General features: G+C 35.2%; 3 protein-coding genes across 5 annotated transcripts; 2 read left to right on the plus strand and 1 right to left on the minus strand.

Moving 5' to 3' along the window:
• Window positions 1-2890: 2890 nt before the first annotated feature.
• Window positions 2891-9270, plus strand: LOC102610891 (glutamate--cysteine ligase, chloroplastic). Of its 2 annotated transcripts, XM_006476515.4 has the most exons (17): window positions 2896-3174; window positions 3499-3846; window positions 4006-4156; window positions 4465-4572; window positions 5069-5161; window positions 5669-5752; window positions 5878-5946; window positions 6027-6097; window positions 6178-6246; window positions 6423-6516; window positions 6689-6778; window positions 6870-6950; window positions 7554-7646; window positions 7817-7897; window positions 7970-8039; window positions 8259-8352; window positions 8904-9270. In XM_006476515.4, the coding sequence occupies exons 2-16, from the start codon at window positions 3509-3511 to the stop codon at window positions 8345-8347; spliced, it is 1581 nt and encodes a 526-aa protein (XP_006476578.2). In that variant the 5' UTR covers window positions 2896-3174; window positions 3499-3508; the 3' UTR covers window positions 8348-8352; window positions 8904-9270. The 2 variants fall into 2 exon arrangements, 1 of the variants encoding a protein (XP_006476578.2); XR_003065441.2 differs by lacking the exons at window positions 8259-8352; window positions 8904-9270 and having other exon boundaries at window positions 2891-3174; window positions 7554-7746; window positions 7970-8037.
• Window positions 9271-9969: 699 nt separating this feature from the next.
• On the plus strand, window positions 9970-12134 carry LOC102612058 (tubulin beta chain-like). The gene is made up of 3 exons (XM_006476519.4): window positions 9970-10824; window positions 10918-11187; window positions 11276-12134. The coding sequence occupies exons 1-3, from the start codon at window positions 10431-10433 to the stop codon at window positions 11941-11943; spliced, it is 1332 nt and encodes a 443-aa protein (XP_006476582.2). The 5' UTR covers window positions 9970-10430; the 3' UTR covers window positions 11944-12134.
• A 96-nt stretch (window positions 12135-12230) lies between these two features.
• On the minus strand, window positions 12231-14304 carry LOC102611382 (remorin-like). 2 transcript variants are annotated; one of them, XM_052438406.1, is made up of 5 exons: window positions 13605-14304; window positions 13157-13213; window positions 12960-13047; window positions 12719-12800; window positions 12231-12634 (listed from the first exon to the last, which is right to left on the minus strand). In XM_052438406.1, exons 1-5 carry the CDS (start codon window positions 13759-13761, stop codon window positions 12437-12439), a joined length of 582 nt encoding a protein of 193 aa, XP_052294366.1. In that variant the 5' UTR covers window positions 13762-14304; the 3' UTR covers window positions 12231-12436. The 2 variants fall into 2 exon arrangements, with proteins under 2 accessions (XP_052294366.1, XP_052294367.1); XM_052438407.1 differs by having other exon boundaries at window positions 13157-13207; window positions 13605-14302.

Consider the following 14304-nt stretch of genomic DNA (forward strand, 5'->3'; position numbering starts at 1 on the left):
TGTGTCTGGTGCTTTTGCTTCCATTCAATTCCTTGCTTTCAGTTTTTACTCTGGTGATTCGATGTTACATGTTCATATTTGTGGAAGCTGTGCAGGGTATGATTCTTCACTAAAATTGGTTTACAATACAAACTTGAATGATGGGTTCGTTAATGTTTATCTTTTGAGTCAATAATATCTCCAAGGAGTGTTTTTGCTCTGAATTTCCATTCTTAATGGCTGTTCAGGGGATTCTCTGAGTTTGAACAACTCATCAAAACTAGGGCTAGTGTCTTTCCATATGATATTTGTGCAATTAGAGAATGATTAAACTAAGAAATTTAGCTGCAGGATATTTAAAGATGAAGGTGATTCATGTGCGACCAAAGAAGTTAGCTAAACTCAATTTGTGTTGGATTTTTTTATTCGAGCAATACGGTCGAATAGATTGGCTTTTCGGCCTTGATATCGATTCTTGGTTGTTGTGTGCATTTTAGGAGTTCGATCAAAGGACAGTCCTGTATAAAATTTCTTTTGCTAACTCCCCTTAGAAGGTCGATGATGTGGGCCGAAGAGAGTCCATTCTTAGAAGCCCATCAGTCGGCCATGATCAAAACCACAGCATTATTGCCAATCAAAATCAACACGTTGTTGAGTTGAATGAAGCAGACCATTTTCGTTATCCCACTTGGGAACGGGCAACTCTTTCTGGTTCTTAATGCGAGTTAAAGTAGTTAGCGACAAAATGTTGCATAAGTCAGATTCATTGTATCAGTCAGCCGCCACCCCACATAGTAAACGTAACCATAGTAATTAATCAGGATAAAAATTAAATGTTGAAGTCGATGATGGCCGCAGGAAATTGCAAAACGGAACATCTCACAATCATTAAAAGAGCAGCACATGACATTATTGCATCCTCTTTCTCGTGGGCCCAGGCTGGGTCACGGCTGACACGACAAAGAGACGTACACGTTTTTTTTTTTCAATCTATATTTGGCAATTTTTGTTTTGTTTTGTTTTGTACAATTAACAATTCATTTCTTCGATAATAGATGAAAGGGTTATTTTTATTTTATTATTTTAAAAATTGTTTAATATTAAATAATTATAATAAGTATTGTCTCTTATAATTTTTTTATTATATCTTTATAAAAATATTATTTTATTATTTTTTCGTTATAAGAAATAAGAAAATTATCAGCCATATACTCTTAAATGACACCCGTATCAAACGTGTGTGGATACTTTTTAAGTGTATCACTCGTATACCCTAAGTTGACAAAACACATCTCCCGTCCACCAATCCATTAACTTCAATTTGTAAGCGCTGACATCATAAGGGTAATCTAGTCTTTTCATATTGATGAAACTTTGATTAAAAAAAACGACATATCATCCCATTTACCTAATAAAAAATGACATGTCATATGATATATAGTGATAAACATGACATGTCATCTCATTTATCGGATAATTATTAATAATTGCTATAAAAAAACTACTTTACAACCGAATCTATTCCTCCAAAATTTAATTTAAATTTTTGGAGATCTACTTCTCCAAATTCCAATTGAAAATTTTTATGTATAATTGTAAATCATATGTTGTTAATAATTTTTTATGGTATAATATAGATATTTTTTATGGATAATTGTTAATAATATGTACCATTAATAATACATTTGTTAATAAAAAATGTATTGTTAATATCAAAATAAAAAAAATTGTGTATTTAAAATTTACGTTAATTTTTTGGATAAATTTATCTTTTTACCTCATTTTGAGTTTCAAGGGCAAAATAGTTAATTTGTCACAATTATGTTAACTTTCTAACGGAAGTTAACGGATTGATGGACGACATATGTGTTTTGTCACTTTAGGGTATACGAGTGATACACTTGAAAAGTATTCACACACGTTTGATACGAGTGTCATTTAAGGGTATATGGCTGATAATTTCCCTAAGAAATATCATTAGTTGACTTGTTAGTTGACCAGTTATTTGACTAACAAAATACTAATTTTACCCTTCATGATTAAAAAAAATAAGACAAATTTATTTTGTAAATAAGCTTCATTTTCATAATTCCAGCAAAAAGAATTATGTTGGTATTTTATATCTATTTTAATAAATATATTATAAATAAATTTTGTAAATAAGTTTCAAGTAATTTTTTTTAATCATAAATGGTGAAATTGATATTTTGTTAGTCAACTAATGGTTATAACGAAAAAATAATAAAATAATATTTTTATAAAGATATAATAAAAAAATAATAAGAGATAATATTTATTATAATTATTCAATATTTAATAACTTTTAAAATAATAAAATGATAATAACTCATTGATGAAATGCGGCGACTGACACCTGTTTATTTTTCTTCAAAACATGTGCTTGCCCTGCATTTTTTTTTGCACGTACTGGGTCTCTGTTTCTGTCCCTCTTCAATTTCCATGTCCATGTACACGCGAGTCGATTGTGCATTTTTAGCGGGCGGCCGAGAATGGATCGCCGTTGTGAGAGAATCGTGACAGTCATGTCGAGATATCATCATGACTATTCCCTTTCGTCATGGAATGCATCATCATTTTATTCCAGGCTGTGGCCTACGGGTCCATTTGGAACTCCGTGTAGTTACCGGTAATTAAGAATCAAAATGTAGAATGAGGGTTTGTTTAAGCTAATATTTGTTGAAATTTATAATTAAATATTTCAGCGTAAAAGAAAGTGTCATAGAGTAGTAGTGCGATTAAATGGAGCACTGAATGAATCTTATTTTATTGTAACTTAGAAAGACAGACAAAATAATTTTTAATGTTTAATCAACCGGTGGAACAATAGGATCTATCTAATCATGTAGAGTAGAATAAATACGCTTAGAGAATCTTGATAGCGGTGACGTGGCGACAACCAAGAAAGGGCATCATCAAAAGGCACCATAGTGCCGCATTATCGAATCCCCGTCCCCAGCGCCATTTGATAGTTCAGCAGGTTCTGTATATAATAACACTAACGTCTAACAATACTCACAAGAAAACCAAAGTCCCTCTCTCTCTCTCTGCATTCTGCAAGTGAGTCTTCGCTGTCCTATATATATATATAACTCAACGAGTGTTTTATCTTCTACGAAATTCGAAACCCTAGTTTTTAAGATTCCAATTGTGGTAATTCGTTCAGCGTTAACCAAGGTAATAAATTTCATTTCCTCTTCGCTTCAATTTCTACTGATTTAATTTTATATTGAATTATAATTTGCATGTTTGTTTCGGTTAATTTAAGCATTAGATTTACTCGTAACGATGCACGTAAAGCTGGTTGACATGAGTTTGCATCATAAAATTGAGTTTTGAGATTTTATATTTGGTTGTTTACTTTCTAGGATGAAATGTTGAAACTTTGTATCCAACGGTTGCACTTATGCATGTTAAGAGCTAAAGAGTGAGCATTTTTGTGGAGGAAATTTTTATTGAGCTGAAACTTTTCATTTCAATGGTGAATATGTGTTTTTGCAGCGGGAGCAGTATGACTCTCATTTCGCGGGCCAGTCCATCATGTCGTGTATTGACTGATGTAACACGATGTACAATCAGACGAAGTGGGGTTTGTGGCTTGGCAAAAAATGCTGAGGCATCTAGGATGAAGGAAACTTGTGTTAGTTTCTCTTCCTCATCACGCTATTCTGCCAAGATATCACAAGTTTTACATCTAGACAATGCAGGGATAGGAATTCGAAGAGGACGTCGATCTATTGTTGCAGCTAGTCCTCCCACGGAGGATGCTGTTGTTGTAACGGAGCCATTGACCAAAGAGGATCTAGTTGGATACCTTGCCTCTGGGTGCAAGCCTAAGGAAAAGTGGAGGTACTTGGATTAGCTCATCGTTGTTTTTGAATGGATTATTTGCTATAGTATATCATTTTACTGTGTTCGTTTATTATGTTTTAGATTACTCCCTCGTTGTCAAGAGGCTCTCTGTATTCATTTACTCTGCAAATCAACTCTTTAATTTGGCTTTTGCAGAATTGGTACAGAACATGAGAAGTTTGGTTTTGAGTTTGGAACTTTACGTCCTATGAAATACGAACAAATAGCCGAGTTGCTTAACAGCATTGCTGAGAGGTTCGATTGGGAGAAAGTAATGGAAGGAGATTACATCATAGGACTGAAACAAGTAAGCTGAATTTTTATTTGTTTTTTTATCCTCAATTTCTCCCACCATTATTCAAGTTATATTCTGTATCACATTGGTTGTATATATGTTGAGTGATCAAGCTCAAGAGCTCTATTTCAGGGAAAGAGAGGGGGGGGGGGGGGGGGGGGGGGAGAGAAAGAGAGTAAAAGAAAAGACCATTTGTCTGTACTATAACAAATTAGCAATAGCAATTGTTGGAAAAATAGTTTCAATTATTATTGGTGGTTTTTGTTCGTTATTATTGGTGGTTTTTATTTTCAGAAAGCCTCTACTTTGTTGTCATCCAGGGGAAACAAAGCATATCACTTGAACCTGGCGGTCAGTTTGAGCTTAGTGGTGCACCTCTTGAAACTCTGCATCAAACTTGTGCTGAGGTTAATTCACACCTATATCAGGTGATTTGAATTCATCATACCTTCATTTATGTAGGAATATGCAAGCTTGTTGCTCAATGCATTTTTGTATATTTTCTAATTTTCTTGTATTCTGTTGTCGGTTGATATTAGTGCTGCTGGAGGAATGGTATATTTCTTTATCATCACCTTCCTTCTTGGACCACCAGATAACTACCTTTTAAGAATGTGCTCTGCTCCATATCATGAAGTACCACCCATTTTTTCAAGTAACTGTTTTCAAGAACTTTGATGACCAAATAAACTCTTAGCTCTTGCCTTTAATGCTGTTCTGCTGAGTAATTTTTTTGTCTTTGCCATTTTGTTTGCGTTGTCATTTTGTTGTTCCTGTCTCTACAAAAGTGAATCACCATAATGTCAATTCGGTGCATAATTCTTTTTTTTTCCAGTTTCATGACATATATGCACGCACTCACACACACACACACACATATGCAATTAAGCTTATTATTTATCTCCAATTCTCACACTTTCTCAGGTGAAAGCTGTTGCAGAGGAAATGGGAATTGGATTTTTAGGAATTGGCTTCCAGCCTAAGTGGGGACTTAAAGATATACCTGTTATGCCAAAGGTACTGATTGCCAATCTTTTCAAGTGTTCAAATTGGATTTGAAAGGGGTAATGCATGAATGCTTTCTTGTTGACCTAAACCATCTAAGCCTCTTATCATTTTAAATGGTTCATTTCAGTCTCTTGTAGATTTCTTTTCTATTAGTTCAATATATTTTGCTTCTTTGGTTGAACTACCAATCAACTAGAATAAAAATCCGATACCTGAATGCTTATTTAAAAGGCAGTAGTTTGAAAAAAATATCCCAACAGTCAAATTAAACTTTTTGCAGTAATCTTGTTTCTTGATCTAATGAGAGTGTTCGTTATTTTCTGTCAAGCTTTCTTTAATTGCATTCTGTAAAATGGTTGTTAACAATTTGGTATTAAGGGGAAAGTTGAGAATCCACATGGTCTGCATCTACCATACTCTGTTGTCTGAACTCTGATTCCAATCTGCTCTGTAAATGGGATAAGATATTGATTCCCTCTGTAAGACTCTGCATAATGACATGAGATTTTGGCTCAGGGAAGATATGAGATTATGCGGAACTACATGCCTAAAGTTGGATCACTCGGACTTGATATGATGTTTAGGACATGCACTGTTCAGGTGAGTTGAAACTTTTAACTGTTTAGTGGAAGCTGCTTTTCGTAATTTAATCTCACCTTGGCTTGATGAAAAGGTGATTTTTCTTCTGCAGAGCTGTACTTATTTCTACTTTAAATTTGTAATAGGTTAATTTGGACTTTAGTTCGGAAGCCGACATGATCCGCAAATTTCGTGCTGGTCTTGCTTTGCAGCCAGTGAGAACTCTACTTCCTTTTGTTTTTACTGGAGTGTTCTATGATGTGATAGATCAGTAACAATGTCAAAATTGCAACAGATAGCAACAGCTCTATTTGCAAATTCACCATTTACCGAAGGAAAACCAAATGGCTATCTCAGCATGAGAAGGTTTTTAGATGACACCTTAAATTTCTTATTTTCTTGTATCTTTACCTGTAGGTCTTTACTGATTATTTTTATTGGAACAGCCACATCTGGACAGATACCGATAACAATCGTGCTGGCATGCTTCCCTTTGTTTTTGATGACTCCTTTGGGTAAGTTCAGTTCTTCTTATGTATTGCACGTATTATTGCTCCCATCTAATTTTGTGCTCATTTAACTTGGAAACTGTCCTAACCTCTCTTGCAGGAAAAGTAGTTTTTTTATATCTTTTAAAGTCAAATATTATCTCTTACTCTGCTTTGCTTTTTCCTTTTTTCTTTTGATACAGGTTTGAGCAATATGTTGATTACGCCCTTGATGTTCCAATGTATTTTGTTTATCGCAAAAAGAAGTATATTGATTGTGCTGGGATGTCATTCAGGGTTTTCATCTATCCTTAATAGTCTTTTAATTGAAGGCTTCTTATATAATCATTCTCTTTGATCCATTGTCCGGTTTATGTTGAACGTTTTTCTTCCCCTATAAGTTAATCTTGACCATGACATTGTATCTCACGCTATTAATTTTTGTACAAAAACTCTCGTCGTTTTTCAGGACTTCTTGGCTGGAAAACTTCCGTGCCTTCCTGGTGAATTGCCAACTCTTAATGATTGGGAAAATCATCTGACAACAATATTTCCCGAGGTCTGTTTTATGTGTTTTTGATCAATTTGCTGCAAATTTATGCTCACAATGCCTATGCCAACTTTGAGCCACATTTTAATCTTACATTCAGGTTAGGTTGAAGAGATACTTGGAGATGAGAGGCGCTGATGGAGGGCCTTGGAGGAGGTTATGTGCTTTGCCTGCATTTTGGGTAGTGGCATCCTTATTCTGTTTCTGTATAATCTCTATATTGTGCATGGTTTGGTGGTAGTCAGTTGGATAGCATGTTCTAGTAACGCTAGAGAATAAATATGCTTAAGAAAGAAGGATGGGGGAATTAAAAGGATATATTTTTGAACTTTTTGAATAATGATACATGATGTTACTAATCTCTGTGCATTTGATAGCCAATGGGGAACTCTTGGACACATGTCCCTGCTTCTTTATATGAAGTCTTAATGATAAAATAAACCTCCTCACAAAACTTTTTTTTATGTACATATCAATGGCCTCTAGCTTATAGTTTTGTGACGTTCTGTCAGAAATATCAGTTGCACGTTTCCCTCTTGTCACTTTTTGTCTAGCCCTTGCAGATTATGTAGCTTCTTGTTTTTTTCTTTTATGTATATTTTTAAAAAATAGAGGGGTGGCCAATGCCCAATTCAATTCTTTAGCCCCATACCTTCTCTAAGATTCGAACTTGGGTGGCCAGCCAAATAAAGCTGCTTAAAAACCACCCTGTCAGGCGCTTTGGGACATTACGGTAGACTAATTTAAGCAACATTTGCTCATTTATATTTTCTTGTAATTTCAGGTAGGTTTGTTATATGACGAGGACTCTCTCCAGAATGTTCTAGACATGACAGCAGATTGGACTACAGGTGAAAGACAAATGTTGAGGAATAAGGTAAAAGAAAGAGTCAACAGCTCAGGCTGGAAAAAAGCTATTCAAAATGTAGTTTGAATTACCACATTACTGGTTGATATCCATAGCACAAAACATTGAGGTACTGCCAACTTTTCATCTTTCTGTTATGGTCAAGCTAGCAAATCTAATCTTGATAATCTACTTATTAGGTCCCAAAGACTGGTCTAAAGACGCCATTTCGGGATGGTTTGCTAAGGCATGTTGCCCAAGATGTTTTAAAGTTGTCAAAGGTAACTTGGAGTTGTCTCTTCTACTGTCCTTTATCTTGTTGATATTGGAAGTAAACATCTATTCTTCTATAGGATGGTTTGGAACGGAGAGGCTTCAAAGAGACAGGGTTCTTGAATGAGGTGGCTGAGGTAGTCAGAACAGGTAAATAATTCTAGAGCTTATTTGTTCAATTATATATCTATGAAGTAGTTAAATTTCGATCTCTAAAACTTGTTGGAGCTTGTGAGGCATTAACACGGCTCTCTATCTTTTTTAATCTAAAGATTCATAATGAATAAAGAAAACATAAAGACTTAAACTTGGAAATTAAATATATTTGGACATATCAATGAATTCAATCTGCACGACCATTTTGTACAGGGGTGACACCGGCGGAAAAACTATTGGACATGTATCATGGGAAGTGGCGAGAGTCAGTAGATCCTGTTTTTGAGGAGCTACTTTATTAAGATGAGTTAAGATTATTTCGACACGCTTCTGTTTGCAATTGTTGCTTAAGGTTTTGGGGAGTAATCCTTTTGTTCGGTCCCTACTGTTTTTAATTTATGATCATTAGGAATAAAAGTATGATGTAAATTCTCAGCATGAGGATCCTCATGCAAGCAACTCTGATTGAATGTAACTGGATCTGAAACTTGGGGCAGCTCGACCAAGAATTGAGTAGGCCATGTGACTTGGGACGTAAATCATGTGCACGTCACATTGATCATTGAAGCCCCATCATAGCATAGCTTTAATATTACGATTTCAAGTTTGTTCAAATTATAGGTGTGTGCAGTTTGCTATAGAGGAGACATTTTAACATCATTGGTGGATTTAGATTGAGACTTCTGATCCTATCCTTCTCCCATTCCTCTCGGCGGTGGCCTAGAGTGTCATGAAAACAATGCTCGAGCTAACCACTTTGATGATTCACCTCATTTCATCGACATCCTACTCTCTTTTGTCTATTGATATCAAGTGGACTGGGAACATATAATTTAATACGTTTTGTTGTTTCCACAGCCGTTTGTGTATGCATGCTTGTGGACTCTGGTAGATTGATTGAGACTAAAATCATCCAAACGTAAAGCACTAAAGCATACTTGGGACATTGGATTCCAACAAGTAGCTGGCTGGAGGGGCCAAAACAATACTCAATGCTCGTATGGTCATGGAGGACAGACTGACACTCAATAATATGAATCTTCCTGCTGAGCCAACTAATCTGATTCATAAACTATACATGCAATCTTTTATTGATTTAGGTGCTGTAACCACCTGATCTGCATCGACATGTCCAAATTATCCTTTTAATGTCTTATTATCTAAATTGATCATGGTTTACTAACTTGTCCAAAGAAAGTATCAAATAACACGCAGCTTTTACTTATCTTAGGCATCATAAACTAATCGTATTGAACAATTACTGCTCGTTACATGGGAAACAATTAATCTTTATATTTTGTATTAAAAAAAATTAATCTTTATATTTTAACTTACATATCCCTTTAGTCTTTATAGTTTAAAAAAATACTTCAAAATATCATACAATTAAACATATGATATTTTACCTTTGTTTTTTGTTGCTTGTGCACTAATACCCTTATAACAATATTCTTAGTGACACTAATGAAAAAAAAAGTTAATTTATCAAACTAATACTAAAATTAAAAAATAAAGTAATTTTTTTATTATTTAACATTAAAATAAAAATAAAAATTCAAGTAATCTTTTATTATTATTTTACTTTTAGGCTTAATTATGTAAGTTAATTCTTTATTGATAATTACCAGCAAGACAGCACGGTATTAGATGTAGTTTTAAGTTGGCTGAAATTAATTTATTTAATTATTAGAAAGATTGTTGTAAGAGTACAAAAAATATTAGTCAATTTGTTAATTAACTTTTTTTGGATAATTTAATTAATGATGTCAAGATTGAGTAGATTATTATTATTGTAATGACAAATAAAAAAAAGAATAAAAGTGTCAAATATTTAATAGTATAGGTGTCTTGAGGTATTTTTTTAAAATATAAGGAATAAACCAGTACTTAATTCAAAATAAAAAGAAATAAGCAACAATTACGCGAAAAAGTTATAGTATGAGAGTGGGCGGTAAGTGGTAACGGAGAAAAAGTAGCGAGCATTTTTGGAGTGCCGATGACAGATGAGAAATCGCAATGTGGGGGAATTGTTGGTCTTTTAAGAAAGAATAAGGCCAAAGGAACTAAGGAAGTAGCATGCATCTCGCTGTCTCACTTGAAATCCAGCTCACAACTCTTATTGGAGTTTGACAAATCTTCCTTCCAGCAGAGAGACATGACATGCTTGTAGTATTATATACTCTATTATTCATATTTCTCACATCTGTAGCCAAAAAAGAAAAAAAAAAAAAAAGTATCACTGTCACAATCTTCAAATCCATCCCTCCAGCACCTACAAAAAGACCATCATATTTCGTCATCCTCGCTATCATCCCCTTCTATCACTATATCCCACTCTCCAATTTTTAATTAGTACCAGCCTCTTCTTGATTACCTCAAATCAAAATGAGAGAGATTCTCCACATTCAAGCTGGCCAATGTGGTAATCAAATTGGTGGCAAGTTCTGGGAAGTTGTATGTGATGAACATGGCATTGATCCCACTGGGAATTATGTCGGCAATTCTCAAGTTCAACTTGAGAGGGTTAACGTTTACTTCAATGAAGCAAGTGGTGGCCGTCATGTGCCTAGAGCTGTGTTAATGGATCTTGAGCCAGGCACCATGGACAGCCTGCGTACTGGTCCTTATGGCCAAATATTTCGTCCAGATAATTTTGTCTTTGGCCAAAATGGTGCTGGAAACAATTGGGCCAAGGGGCACTACACCGAAGGAGCTGAATTGATTGATTCAGTTCTTGATGTTGTTCGTAAAGAAGCTGAGAATTGTGACTGCCTACAAGGTAAGTACATATTAATTGTATATATGAGCGTGACGCTGTGTTCTGACATTTGATGTAAGAAACAACAATGTTAATCTGTTTGTGAAACTTCAGGCTTTCAGATTTGCCACTCACTTGGAGGGGGGACTGGATCAGGAATGGGAACTCTACTGATATCAAAGATTAGAGAAGAATATCCTGATCGTATGATGATGACCTTTTCGGTTTTCCCATCACCTAAAGTCTCTGACACAGTTGTTGAGCCTTACAACGCCACACTCTCTGTGCACCAGCTTGTTGAAAATGCCGATGAGTGTATGGTCCTTGACAATGAAGCTCTCTACGATATCTGCTTTCGAACTCTCAAGCTCACAAATCCCAGCTGTAAGTCCATAGAACTTCTTTTATCTTCATTAACCAATAAATTTAAAACGGTTATGACATGTATATATTGTTCATGTATGTGCGGTAGTTGGTGATCTGAACCATTTGATCTCAACAACAATGAGTGGAGTAACATGCTGCCTTCGTTTCCCCGGCCAACTCAACTCTGATCTTCGGAAATTAGCAGTAAACTTGATCCCATTCCCACGCCTGCACTTTTTCATGGTTGGTTTTGCGCCCTTAACAGCTCGCGGGTCACAGCAGTACCGCGCTCTGACAATTCCTGAGCTTACTCAACAAATGTGGGATTCTAAAAACATGATGTGCGCTGCTGATCCTCGCCATGGAAGGTATTTAACTGCCTCAGCAATGTTCCGAGGCAAAATGAGTACAAAGGAGGTTGACGAACAAATGATCAATGTACAAAACAAAAATTCTTCATACTTTGTTGAGTGGATTCCGCATAATGTTAAGTCAAGTGTTTGTGACATTCCCCCAACTGGGTTATCAATGTCGTCAACGTTTATGGGGAATTCTACGTCCATTCAAGAAATGTTCAGGCGTGTCTCAGAGCAATTCACAGTCATGTTTAAGAGAAAGGCATTTTTGCATTGGTATACGGGGGAGGGCATGGATGAGATGGAGTTTACAGAGGCCGAGAGTAACATGAATGATTTGGTATCAGAATATCAGCAATATCAGGAGGCTGCTGCAGAGGAAGAGGAGGAGTATGATGAAGAGGCCGACGAGAATTAAAGAGGAATTTTATTTAATTTCTTGGCTATGAACGTGACCTGCAGGTGAATTTGTTATTCGGGTTTCTTTTGTTTTTGTCTTGGGTGCTGAATAAGGATTCTGCCTTGAACCATTGTGGTGAACTTTTTGATGCATTTATGCTGTAAATTCAGAATTGTGTGTATGTATAAATTATGCATTTACTTGTTATAGCTGTTCTCTGGCCTTTTCTTTTTTTCCCCTGTTTTTCTAAATTTGATTTTCTCGTTGTTTTTCATCTTCATGGGACGCAATTGCATTGAGAAAGATTAAAGCTGCAACAAGCGTTTTGGTTCACAAAAGAAGATTAATTTTTAGTCTCACTTGTATACATGCCAATTTTATGTACATAAACTCTTAAGGATTTAGAGGAAAACTAGATTTGCACACATTACAACAAACAATCAAGCCAAAGAAGAGAAGTAACCAAATTAAATCCTGAAGAAACTTTCTTTATCCTGTTCTTTAATCATTTTTAGCCAAAGCAAGAGAGGAACTTCCTTGGTATAAACCCAGCTGCCCGGAACTTCCCTGCAGTCTCCTCCACTTTTAGAAAATCTTCACCTCGCTGTGCTTCAATTATTGCTCTCTTCTCTTCAGCTTTCATATTGATATCAGCTACTTTATTTTTAATTCTCTCTTCATATTCAGCCTTCTTCTTTTCCCATTTTTCCTATCCCAAATTTTAAGTAATTTTTCAGATCAAGAAATAAAGAAAGCAATATGAATGCAGCATTCATATATATATGATTGTTACCTCAAATTTCTTCAGTTGCAACTCTACTGCTGCTTTCTTGCTTTTCTCCCACGATCCAACGGCTGAGAGCCTTTTGTATGCCCTGTTCAGTGGTTAACACTTGGTTAAATTGATCAAATCCACTATGGAGGCTCATCACGCATGGAGAAGGAAAATGATATCACCATTGAATCGCATAATGATGATTGATCAAAGATCACGCACATCTATACGTTGTAAGTCTCAAGATACACTATCTCACCTGTTATCTGCTTTGGCCTTTTCGTTTTCTTCCCAAGCTTTAATTAAAGCCAACTTTTTCTCCTTCTCGAGCTGTTCAAGCGCAGCACCTGAAATCATAATATCAGAAATCAAGCTTATTCTATCAACCTCTCAAATAGTTTTATAAAATTCCAAAGAAAAAAAATTAGTAATTAATATCACCCTGAATATACAAACCTTTGTCAATAGAATCCCATGAACTTTTCTCAACAGAGGGATCTCGAACTTCTGCTACTTCAAAATTCGAAATTGTTAGTTTAGAAACAAATTTCTATTTTCTAATATGCTAGCTGCTTTAGCAAGTTATAAAAACACACACAGTACATGGAATAAACTAAAGCAATTCCTTTACAAACTCTGCTTGAAACTTGAAAGGATCGGCTTGGAGCCCATTTTGTTCTTTTTTTTTTTCAATTTATGCCCCTAGCTGAAATTATAAGTTAGCCATGCAATCATGAATTCCAACGTATGCTAGATAACGTTAGGTGTAAAAAAAATGAAACAAAGAAAAATTAGTTAAGCTAAAGCATCAATATAATATTCACATCCTAATTAATTTATCAATTGTTCGTAATCATAAATATAGACAAAAACAACATAAAACATAGATGATAAAAACTTATACGAGGAGGTTGGGCAAATGGGTTCAGAAATGTCCGCTGAGCATTGCCATTGGGAACTGATTCTTTATCTTCTTTAACAGGATCATCATGTTCCTCAATTGTTTTTGCCGTAGTTGATGGACCCGCAGGTTCGGGTTTCTTGGGATCCTCCTCTCCCATAAACGATGTCGGAATCTTGTTGCTTAGCCAGAAAAATAACACAAGATTATCAATTAATGTGTCACCAAATGTAGCAACAGTTACAAATGGAAGCTGAGGCTTAGCGAGAGAGAGAGAGAAATAAAGAAAGTCTTGTGTCGCAGGAAAAAAATTAAAATTAAACTCCTCTAATCTCTTGGCAAATGGCAATCAATGGTGGTAGGTAAAATTAAAAATAATCAAGAAAGTAACAGTTGGAGTTGGGTAAATGGTTGAGGTTCATACAATGTATGTATATATTATTAGTTTATATTTGTTTACTTTGGACTTTCCATATGAGATGAAAGTGACTGCTTTCCATTTTTCATTCTAATGCGTTGATCATGGAGTTGAATAAAGAAGAATGGTTATGTTTGCTCAAATCTTATCCAGAAAAATCATCAATGAAAGACTGGAAGACTGGTGAATGTGAAAATTTGATTTGAATTGTCAAGAGAATTCTTCATTATGGTTTTTATTATTTCGACCATTAAGCTGGTGCAAATTGATCACAGGACCATTGGT

Source organism: Citrus sinensis, chromosome 3 (assembly GCF_022201045.2).
Source record: "Citrus sinensis cultivar Valencia sweet orange chromosome 3, DVS_A1.0, whole genome shotgun sequence".
Taxonomy (NCBI): domain Eukaryota; kingdom Viridiplantae; phylum Streptophyta; class Magnoliopsida; order Sapindales; family Rutaceae; genus Citrus; species Citrus sinensis.